This window comes from Dicentrarchus labrax, unplaced genomic scaffold (genome assembly GCF_905237075.1).
Source record: "Dicentrarchus labrax unplaced genomic scaffold, dlabrax2021, whole genome shotgun sequence".
Lineage (NCBI taxonomy): Eukaryota > Metazoa > Chordata > Actinopteri > Moronidae > Dicentrarchus > Dicentrarchus labrax.
Genome location: NW_026136711.1, coordinates 33,820,900 through 33,831,716, shown reverse-complemented (window position 1 = coordinate 33,831,716; position 10,817 = coordinate 33,820,900). Strand labels below are relative to the sequence as shown.

Genomic DNA, 10,817 nt, shown 5'->3' with positions numbered 1-10,817 from the left:
GCCGGAGCTGTTTGAATTCTCTAAATGTGAAAGAAATGAGCTTCAGTTCTTCTTTTATTATCTCCTGTAGCAGAAGATACTCTGGACCAAAGCAAGACAACACCGTCCCATAATTCCTTACACCAGTAAACATTTCACCATGGTTAACAGTTTATGCCATCTCTCCTGTACTAGCTTCTCTGCACTGGCTCCCTGTAAAATGTAGAATAGAATTTAAAATCCTCCTCCTCACCTATAAAGCTCTTCATGGTCAGGCCCCTTCATATCTTAAAGAGCTCATAGTACCCTATTACCCCTCTAGAACACTACGTTCTCTGAATGCTGGGCTACTTGTGGTTCCTATAGTCTCTAAAAGTAGAACAGGAGCCAGAGCCTTCAGTTACCAAGCTCCTCTCCTGTGGAACCAGCTTCCAGTTGTGGTTCGGGAGGCAGACACCCTCACCACATTCAAGAGTAGGCTTAAGACATTCCTCTTTGATAAAGCTTATAGTTAGGGCTGGATCAGGTGAGTCCTGAACCATCCCTTAGTTATGCTGCTACAGGCCTAGACTATCGGGGGATTTCCCATGGTGCACTGAGCTCCTCCCTTCCTCTCTCTTTCTGCACTCATGCATGTTCCATTAATGCATGTTACTAACTTCACTTCTTCCCCGGAGTTCTTGTGCTTTCTCGTCTCGCAGGTTCTTGTCGATCCTGGTGGAGCCTCCTGACATGGTCAAATCAAATCAAATCAAATCAAGTTTATTTGTATAGCCCTTTACAATAGCCGAAAGGTACCCAAAGTGCTTTACAACAAAGCCATGAAACAATACATAACACATATATAATATACAAATACAATTTAAAGTGCTGTAGTGCTGCAGCACTGCAGGGTATTCCAGAAATGCACAGAAAGGAGCAGATAAAAAGAGTACACCTAAGAGACAGTACTGTCCTGCTAGATTGCCATTGCCAATACTGTTGTTGCTGTCTGTCTGTCTGTCTGTCTGTCTGTCTGTCTGTCTCTCTAGAGCCAAAGGAGGTCTGTCCTAGGTTTCTGCCTTTTAACAGGCAGTTTTTCCTTGCCCTTGTCTCCAAGGTCTTGCTCATGGTGGTACTGTTGGGTCTCTGTAATTAATGTTTTAAAGAGTTCGGTCTAGACCTGCTCTATTTGAAGAGTGTCCTGAGATAACTTCTGTTATGAATTGGAGCTGTACAAATAAAATTGAATTGAATTGAATTGAATTGAATTGAATTGAATATAATCAACAGTAACATAACAAATTATAAATATATTTAATGATTATTTTAATGGCTCAACTTTCTTTTTCCAACATTTCCTGTTTACTTTTTGTTTTTATTGTCAACGATATCAGTTGTTGTTCCTTCGTTTGAGTGATTGATGGTTAAATGTACCAATGTATGAACTGTAAACATCCTTTCTGAGGAGCTGTGATTGTTTCTGGGGAAAGGAAACGTTACTGGAGTTTGTTTTAGTCTTTGATGTGTTATAAATAAAGTTTCTATACATCTTTCCGTTACCTCATGGTGTTTTCCATCGAGGTAACGGTCATTGGATGTTCCTGTTCTTCTATTGATCACCTGATTGCACCTGTCCTTTATTATCAAGGTCCCAACAAGTCCTTGAGTTTAGTTTTCCAGTCATGAAAATGGATTAAAATGAACAAATATGAAATGAAATAATCGATGTTGTTCTGAAAGATTTGAATTGTGTTTTATCCCCGCACTCAGATCGCCTACATAAACCTGGGATTGAAACGTTCTTATTAATCACAACAGAATACATTTAGTATGATTCTGTCCAATTAATTGATGCCTAGAAAACCTTTTAAATAACAAACATTTTAATATTTAACATTTAAAGTGGTGTTAAAGTCTTCATATTTAACACACACATGTTTTTCTCCTGTCTTATAAATGTCTGTCCTGGGATCAATAAAGTTTGATCTGATCTTTTCTTAGTTCAACAATATATTTGGTTGAGACAGAATCAGAGAATGTTGTTCATATTTAAGAGAATAATACTCTCGATGATACTCTGGAGAGAGTCTGAGTGATCTTCAGAGTAAAATCTGGTCATTAATTTGAACATAATAAACTTAATAGAGGAGTTCTGATAAGATAAGAGATAAAATATTCCTTTATTTGTCCCACAATGGGGAAATTCCAAAACTGATGTTCAAACAGTTAAAATAAAAAAAGGGAACCGGATTATTTCTATTGTTTCAAACATCCTGGATGAGACATCATGGAAATATGCAGCAACAAGAATGTGTGTGTGTGTGTGTGTGTGTGTGTGTGTGTGTGTGTGTGTGTGTGTGTGTGTGTGTGTGTGTGTGTGTGTGTGTGTGTGTGTGTGTGTGTGTGGGCAGCAGGAAGGGGAAATCAAATCCTTAATACTGACCCTGAGTGACGGTTCCCACCCGCCACTTTTTAGCCGCCTTTTTTTAAAATTTCACTGACTCTCCACCTGAAGCTCTGACCGTTGGTCGTCCATCAGAAAATCTTTTTCACTGAATTTAAAGTTCTTTAGAAACATATTTTCTGCCGGGATTTGTGTTTTTCATAAAGCCTTTTTTTATTCTAATGTGAAGAAAGTTACATGAAAAAGTGAAGTGGGATTTCCATTTTGTGCTGCTTACTGCAGAGGTACATTTTCTCTCCTCTATATTTATTTTACAGCCGTAAGATATTTTGAATATTAAGATTTTTCATATACAATTAAAATAAGCTTTGAAAACGTATTGTTAAAGGTTAAAACAACTAAAAACTAAAAATAACGCAATAACAAGTAAAAGTACAGATGTAAAATGTATTTAAAGTATCAAAAGTCAACTTAAAAAAATGGTAAAATGTTATTTTCTTTCAATCATTTTATTTTATTTTTAGTTTATACAGGTAATAAACTCAACATTACCCTTATAAAGAACAAAAATAACACAAATACTAGATCCAGATATCGATTAAATGTTAATAACATCTCGGTTTAACCCTTCAGGGATCATTTGTATACCAGAGCTGCAAAATCAATAAAGTTTTATAATAATAAAGTCTATAACAGGCCTCCAAAGCAGAGAAAACCCACTAATGTCTCCTCTGAGAACACGTTTGAGTCTTTCCAATGGGAGATGGTTATGAAGCCAACTTGAAACAGGTGATTTGACATCGACTAACTGAAGCTGTAACCGTGCACAGTACCGTAGAAGACTTCTCTTATGTGTGTTTGATTCAGGTGAGGCTGATTGGAGGCTTCAGATTCTCTGTAGAGGATTAAACTCAATAGACAGCAAACTATACATGAAGTCATTTCCAAACAGAGGCACATTAAATGCACATAGGGGCCTGAATGCTTTGTAGTTTATGTGTAATCTTAAACTGTTCCCTGGGATTTATAATTGCTACATATCCTTTAACTAATTAACAGTTTGTATCACATTTTAATAGTCAGTCAGTGTTAGAGCAGCATTTTACTACGAGTTCAGTCTTTTAGTTTTATATAGGTTTTATACAGTAAGTTTTAAAGACCAGCGGTTCCCAAACTGAGGGTTGGGCCCCTCTGGAAGGTCACCAGATAAATCTGAAGAGTTGTGATGTGATTTATTTTTCATTTCTTGCCTTTTCCTGAATTATTGAGTGATTTAAGCCTCAAACATGTATTTACCTGAACCCTATAGAAGAGTTTCTTAAGTGAAATCACTGAAACAGGACGAGGAAATAATCTCAAATAGATTCAGCTGTTTTAGTAATATGTAAGATTAGGAATCAAATAATGGATTAAATGAAACACTTCAGTGACAGAAACTGTTGTTATGGACCGTCAATCATTGTGTGTTTTGGCGCCAACGTCTCGGCTGCCAACAAACTTCCTGTCTCTCTCTCTCGCTGTCTCACTCTCTCTTTAATAGGACTGTTTGCTGTAGGAACTTTCAGTCGTCCGTCCAACCGGCGCAGAAACAACCTCTGCTGCTCTCTGCTGTTTTAATATTTCAGTTTTCATCTCAACCAGATCGGTGAGTTTGTTTCTTTATTATTACAATTCAGGTTAAAAAGTGTTCATTTATTTATTTATTTATTCTTAATCTATCTGACTTTATGTCCATTGTGTGGGCAGATTTAGCGGGAAACCTGCCGGACTGACCTATATTTGATTTTAATGAATACAGGTGATAAAAACATCATGTTCAGTTTTTATTTAAACCTGAACTTCACTTTTATTCTCTCCTTCTTTTATCTATATTTTACACATGAACTCTTGAGGAGTTCAGGTGTAATGTACATTTACTTAAACAGATAAAGGAGGATGTCTGTTTAATATGTTTGCAGATAATTTAGATTTATGCATCTGTACAGTTTTTTTAGTGTGTAAAAGTATATTATTTTTGTGTGTTTACGTGTCTAGATGTCAAAAGTATTATTTTTTTGGTGGTAAACACATAAATGTATAACAACATGCAGAAGTTTCAATAATAATCAATGTTAGTAAATCCAAATTACAACAATAGAAAGAAAGTAATCTGATGCTTTCAGGTGCAGCTGGAACTCTCACATGTGGCTTCTTCTCATTTCCTTCTTGTTCAATCTCATATTTTCCCGCTCATAAAAGCTTTTATTTTTGTTGCCATGACAGCAGTGTGCCTCCATGGTCAGTCAGTCAGTCGGTTCACAACTTTGGTACAAGATTGAAACATCTCAACAGCGACTTTCAGGACTGAAATTAAAATTGGTGCAGATCTTTATGAGCCAAATAAAACTCCTGATCTTTCCTGCAGTGTTTTCACTTATCCAGAGAAATATCTCAACTTCTACCTGATGGATTGGCTCTGTTTATTAGACATTAAAGGATGAATCCTGATTATTTTTCCTGAAATATCTCAACAATTATTATATGGATTGTCACACAATTTGGTAAAAACCTTCATTTTTTCAAATTTTTATGACTTGGTGATTCTCCAACTTTCCATCTATTATTCTATTAATCCATTTTTTTATATGGACAAACATTTGCGGCCTCTTAAGATAAATAATAAAGAAAGGTGCTAACGTGTCTATAGACATTAAATCCTGTTTAATTTTGTCTTTATAGTAAAAATGAAGATCGCAGCCTTCAATGTCCAGAGACTGGGATGGAATAAAATCAACAATGAGACTGTTCGGACAAATCTTATAAAGGTAACTCTGCTGGTCATAATTCATTCATTTAATTCAATATATATATTTGTATAGAGATTTCCTGTTTTTGTCATGTGTGTGAAAATACAATGAGAGGGGCTTTGTTTGTTTGTTTGTTTGTTTGTTTGTTTGTATGATCATCACATAAAATCCTCTTTTCAGTATTTTACACTGTGTGACACTAAGAACAAAAAATGCTTTAATAATATTACTGTATTTGGTTCTTTATCTGAAATATTTCTCCTGATTTAGGATTGAAATTCTTCACTAAAGACATTTTGGTAATATTTATTCCATTTAGCAGCTTTAGTTTCACACTGGCTCACTGTCACGACTTCCTGGGACATTCAAATAGAACGAAACCAATGTTAATGTCATTAGTGACACCTGTATTATTCCTAATATGACAATTCAAACTGTATTCTTGTTGCTCTTATTCTATTGTTTTCTATTCTATATCTGCGCTGTGTTTAATGCAGATTTATTTTAGTGTGTGTTGGTTGGTGCAGATTGTGTCTCGGTACAGTGTGGTGGTGATGCTGGAGGTCATGGGTCACGGCGGCAGGTCCATGGGCAAGTTCCTCACGGAACTCAACAACTATGGGTAAGACCTGTACGTCCCAGGAGAGTTAGTCTTAATTTACCCAGAATTCATAGCTGCTTAGAGGTCCGGTGTGTAGGATTTTTCCCTCCCTTTCCAAGCGTGGGGGCAAAACTGTGAGTCAAAGTTTGGTTTGTCCGTTCTGGGCTACTGTAGAAACATGGTAGTTCAATAGTTGGATAAAAACGAGTCATTCTAAGGTAACCAAAACACAACGATGATTTTACACTAATGAAAACATACCTGTGGATATTATATTATATTATATTATATTATATATATATATAATATATTATATATATTACACACTGGAGCTTTGTTTCGATACAAATCTTTGTCAAATAAGTCAAAATACTGGAGTCAAAAGTTCATGTAGAACAATTTAAACAGTTCCAAATGTATTCACTCATAAATTTGTCTAGAAAAGTTTCAGTTCTTGTTGTTTGTCTTTTGATAGAAGGAACAGACAACGTCCGTACAACATGAGATGCAGTGTCTTTCTGGGACGAGGCTCCTACAGGGAGCAATTTGTCTTCTTCTACAGGTATAAACTAATTAACTGAGTACAGTGACTGCTCAACACTTTTCAACCAAGAAATAGTGAAAAACGGATTTTTCCTCGACTCCTTTACTGTTAAAGTGATTTATAAACGATAACATGTTGGTGCTATTGGACCAAACACCTGAAATTCTTAATGGCTTTTATAGATATCCTGCTAACTCACAAATACATTTATAAACAAATAAATAAAGGAAAGTAATAAATGTAAAAAATATATACCAAAATGTGTGTGTGTGTGTCTCAGAGAGGCTGAGGTGAGCATGCTCGAGTCCTACCAGTACGAAGAAAAAGAAGATGTAGACGTCCTCGAAAGAGAGCCCTTTGTTGTCCTGTTTGACTGTCCAAATACAGGTAGTTACACCTGTGTGTGTGGTTTTATCTTGCTTTGTGAGGACCATTGTAGTGACAACATTTCCAACAACTGTTTGAAACTATATCGGACTAGGTTTAAAGGTTAGGGTTATAATTAGGCATTACACTGTGAATGTTTCTAGGTTTACTAGGGTCAAATGTGTGTGTGTGTGTGTGTGTGTGTGTGTGTCCATTTGTTAATGTGTGTGTTTGTGCTTTCAGTTGCGGAGCACCTGGTTCTGATCCCAGTCCACACCAAACCAGAGGATGCAGAAATAGAGCTGGACGCTCTGGAGCATGTGGTTGAAGCTGTGAGGAGAAGATGGGAAACTGATGTGAGTTTGAAAGTGAATGAAATCGAATAAATACAGAGGATGAAGAATAAATACAGAGGATGAAGAATAAATACAGAGGATGAAGAATAAATAGTTAGTTTTATTAGTGCATTCTAATTAAAATTAAAAAGTCACGTTAAAATTATCTTATTGTGCATTTCTTAATATATTTAATATATCACTGTAAGACTCTGGATTCAGTTGGTTGTTGTTCTTAGTTTGATTTTTGTTCTGCAGAACATTATTATTCTGGGGGACTTTAATGCCGATGGACGTTACCTCTCCAAGAAGAAGAAGGAAAGGATCAGCATCTTCTCTCCTGACTACCATTGGCTGATAGGTGATGATGTCGACACCACGACAAGTAACTCTACTGACCACACCTACGACAGGTAATATAAGTATGACCGAGGAAATACAGTTGCTTTTACTAAAATTTCTGCCTCCACTTTTAAAAAAACAAATAGAGGTGAAAGGATTTTACTTTGTGGTGTAACATTACATTTAAAGAATTGATATATATGCCATTATCTTGTCAATGTTTTTATAGTTTGGTTTATTATCTTAAACTTTGGATCCATATCAGCATGGCTATATACCTCTAGAGATACAGAATAAGTGTTTGTTAGGTGAATGGGATTACTAGAGGAAGTTCAAAGGCTAAATCCCGAGTCTCTCTGCCAACAGGATTGTGGTGTTTGGAGATGACATGTACGACGCTGTGGTTCCCCGCTCAGCTCGGGCTTTCAACTTCCAGAGGCAATACCGTCTGTCTGATGCCAAAGTAAGACTGAGGAATATATAAGACTGTCTGAGATCAGTTGGAAAACTTTCAAATTCACAACATGGTCCTTTAAAAAATATTTATGACTTTTCTTCCAGACTAAAGCCATCAGTGACCACTACCCTGTGGAGGTGGTGCTGAGGGAGAACTAACATCAACAAATGAGCTCCGAAGGCAACCAACGAAGAGAAAGGTATATATCAGTAATTATTCTTTCACCTGCACTATGTTTGTGTATATGATAAACAAAAAGGTCACTACAAAGTAAATTTAGTATTTTATGGTGTTTAAAGTTCTTGTGTGTAGTTTTTGGTCACCGAATTGGTGCCATTTATATGCAACCTTCTCTCCAAGACATTGGACAACAGGAAGAAGTACTGAGACCATTTATTTAAGTAAAAGTAGTAATACCACAGTATAGAAATACATTTGACTTCATTCATTCTCAGTTTCCCTGAGTCAGTAACTGTTAAGGAGTTATCGGGTACGTCTGTCAGCAACAGTGTCTGTTTTTACACTAGAGGTCACCAAAGTCCGAATCAGAGCTTTAATGATGGATGTTGATATCAGATGTTCTCTTGTTTCTTTTTCTGTCTGAACTATATTTCCTGTTTTGTGTCTTTTTGTAAATTTAACAGGACATCAGAAGAAGACGGATGTCCCAGCAGATAACCTCATCATGACACAACATTAGACAATATGTGCAGACGCATCGGCAGTTCCTTATATCACTGCTCACTTATTCATAACGCTTATGGCTTCGTGTTATCTGAAATAAACTAATCATGAAAGAGTATTTTTGTACTTTCTTTGTCCTTGAAAAGTTCTCTTTTCTCTTTGTCTGATGTTCAAAAATAGAGACAGTCTGAGTGTTTTCTTCTGACAGTTTTTCTTATTTCATTAAGTTTGTATTTCTTATTGTTTGCATGCTTAAAAAGTAGAAAACAATGAAGCAAACATTATTTTGGGATGTTTAACCTATTAAGATGATAATTGTAAAATATATGTAAACCTGTTTTTAGAATTAGATTCTTGTCTTATAAATAATATAAACATTATTATTAATATTGCTGAAGTTAAATTTGGTGCAGATGTTTTTGGTCCCCAGAGAATTAATTTCAGTGACTTTAATGATCTCCCAATCTCCTCTGCAGCGTTTTCACTTATCCAGTGAAATATCTCAACTGTTGGATGGATTATCAGGAAATTTGGTGAATAAAAAAAAGGGGGAACACAGGAGATACGAGAGAATCGACGAGAAGGAGAGAAGAGAAAAGAGAGAGAAATGTGGAGCTAAAGTAAAGTTAAGACGTAATAACGTTTTTGTAGATAGTTTGTTGAATGTTTAAGTAAGTAAGTAAGTTGAGATCCCTGATCCACTATAACCACTTTGGAAAGCAAAGGACTTTCGAGTAACGGAGAAAGATAACAACGGAGCATTACGGACTCTCCATGTGAATAACGTAATGCACAGAGATTATAATAACCAAAAGCTGTATTGTAATTTAAGGAATTCTTATTATTATATTCTGCCCCTTCGACTGCATATTTGGAGGCTGCAACGCGCTCGAAAAATGTATTATTCCATCCGACGCTTTCAGGTCGGCCACTAGGTGGCGCTACTATCATGAAAAGTGCGTTTAGGCTAATAACTTATGCTTAGACATCGTGCAAAATTGCCGGCCATCGCCACAAGCTGGCGCACTTTTAAATGAAGACGTTTATATCTCTGCATCGGCACGTGTGATTAAAATTAAACTTGGTACGATGATAGCCCATGGCTCCCTGAGGCTCACTAATAAATGTGTCAACAATCCGCCACTAGGTGGCGCTCTTTTGGCAGGATACATCACTGTGCGGAGACCGTAATAGTTATGAATATGAAATTCACAGGACACGTGTAGAGTAGTGCCTGAAGCTCACATACCAAAAATCCTGTTTGTCGTGTGTGTAGCGCCCCCTACAGGATTTTAAAAAAGCAGCCCCGGCGCCGAGTTTCACTGATATGTATGAAACCCGGTAAGCACGTGTAACATGCCGGGACGCACAAAACAGCCTCTTGGACCCATACCCGAAACCCCACAGGAAGTCAGCCATTTTGATTTTCAGTTTCACTTTCGGCTAACTTTTCGCGTTATATTTGAACGAACTCCTCCTAGGGAATTCATCGGATCTGCTTTTAAAGCCGGGTTCCAATCCAACCTGCGGCCCTTTGCTGCAGGTCATCCCCTCTCTCTCTGCCCCCCTTTCCTGTCTATCTCCAGCTGTCTCTCTATCAAATAAAGGCATAAAGGCCTAAGATAGAACTATGGAAAGTAAGGTCAAGAGAGCAAATCATGTTGAAGTGTTAAGTAACTAGTGTTACGACCCGGCTCGTGGTTTGACTCTGAGCTTTCCTGTGATCTCTAAATTTCTGCCTATATGCTTCGGGGACTAACTCGTAAGCACGCAGAATGGCAGTGTTCACAGTGTCATAACTTAAACTTTCTTCTAAGGAGAGGGCAGCAATGGCATCTTGGGTTTTTCCATGAATTTTGCACTGAAGTAAGAGTGACCATACCTCAGCCGGCCACTGCAATGCAGCCGCAATACGCTCAAACACACCAAAATAGGAGTCCACTTCAGTCTCACGAAACACAGGCACTAAAGCAATATGCTTACTAACATCAAATGCTGTTTGACCAACATTAGTGGAGATGGTGGAAAAAGGTGTCATACCTGCGACTGCACCTCGCACTTGCCCTGCTGTCTGAGTCTCAAGCTCGAGCTTCCGCAGCCTCACAGCCTTGTCAGCCTCAATCTCCAGCTTTTTAACTTCCAGCTGAAGATGGAACTGTGCCTGCCTTTTACGATCCTTTTCCTGGGCTTCCAACTGGAGACGGGCAAGGCGAACCTTCAGTCGGGCCTCGTCTCTGGAGCCAGTACTGATCGAAGGGGATGGATCATAGCGGGGAAGCGTGAACGGTGTTTTCACCCGCCCACCTTCCTTGCCTTCCATCCTGGAGGCTGTTTGTG

At 37.5% G+C, this 10,817-nt stretch overlaps 1 protein-coding gene across 2 annotated transcripts; it reads left to right on the top strand.

The window, feature by feature from the left end:
• Nucleotides 1-3,899: 3,899 nt before the first annotated feature.
• Nucleotides 3,900-8,598, top strand: LOC127372513 (deoxyribonuclease gamma-like). Of its 2 annotated transcripts, none has more exons than XR_007886688.1 (10): nt 3,900-4,010; nt 5,084-5,169; nt 5,679-5,773; nt 6,228-6,314; nt 6,577-6,683; nt 6,906-7,018; nt 7,256-7,410; nt 7,706-7,802; nt 7,901-8,005; nt 8,441-8,598. XR_007886688.1 is itself a non-coding variant. In XM_051416332.1 (10 exons), exons 2-9 carry the CDS (start codon nt 5,089-5,091, stop codon nt 7,952-7,954), a joined length of 789 nt encoding a protein of 262 aa, XP_051272292.1. In that variant the 5' UTR covers nt 3,900-4,010; nt 5,084-5,088; the 3' UTR covers nt 7,955-7,995; nt 8,441-8,598. The 2 variants fall into 2 exon arrangements, 1 of the variants encoding a protein (XP_051272292.1); XM_051416332.1 differs by having other exon boundaries at nt 7,901-7,995.
• The last annotated feature ends 2,219 nt before the right edge of the window (nt 8,599-10,817 follow it).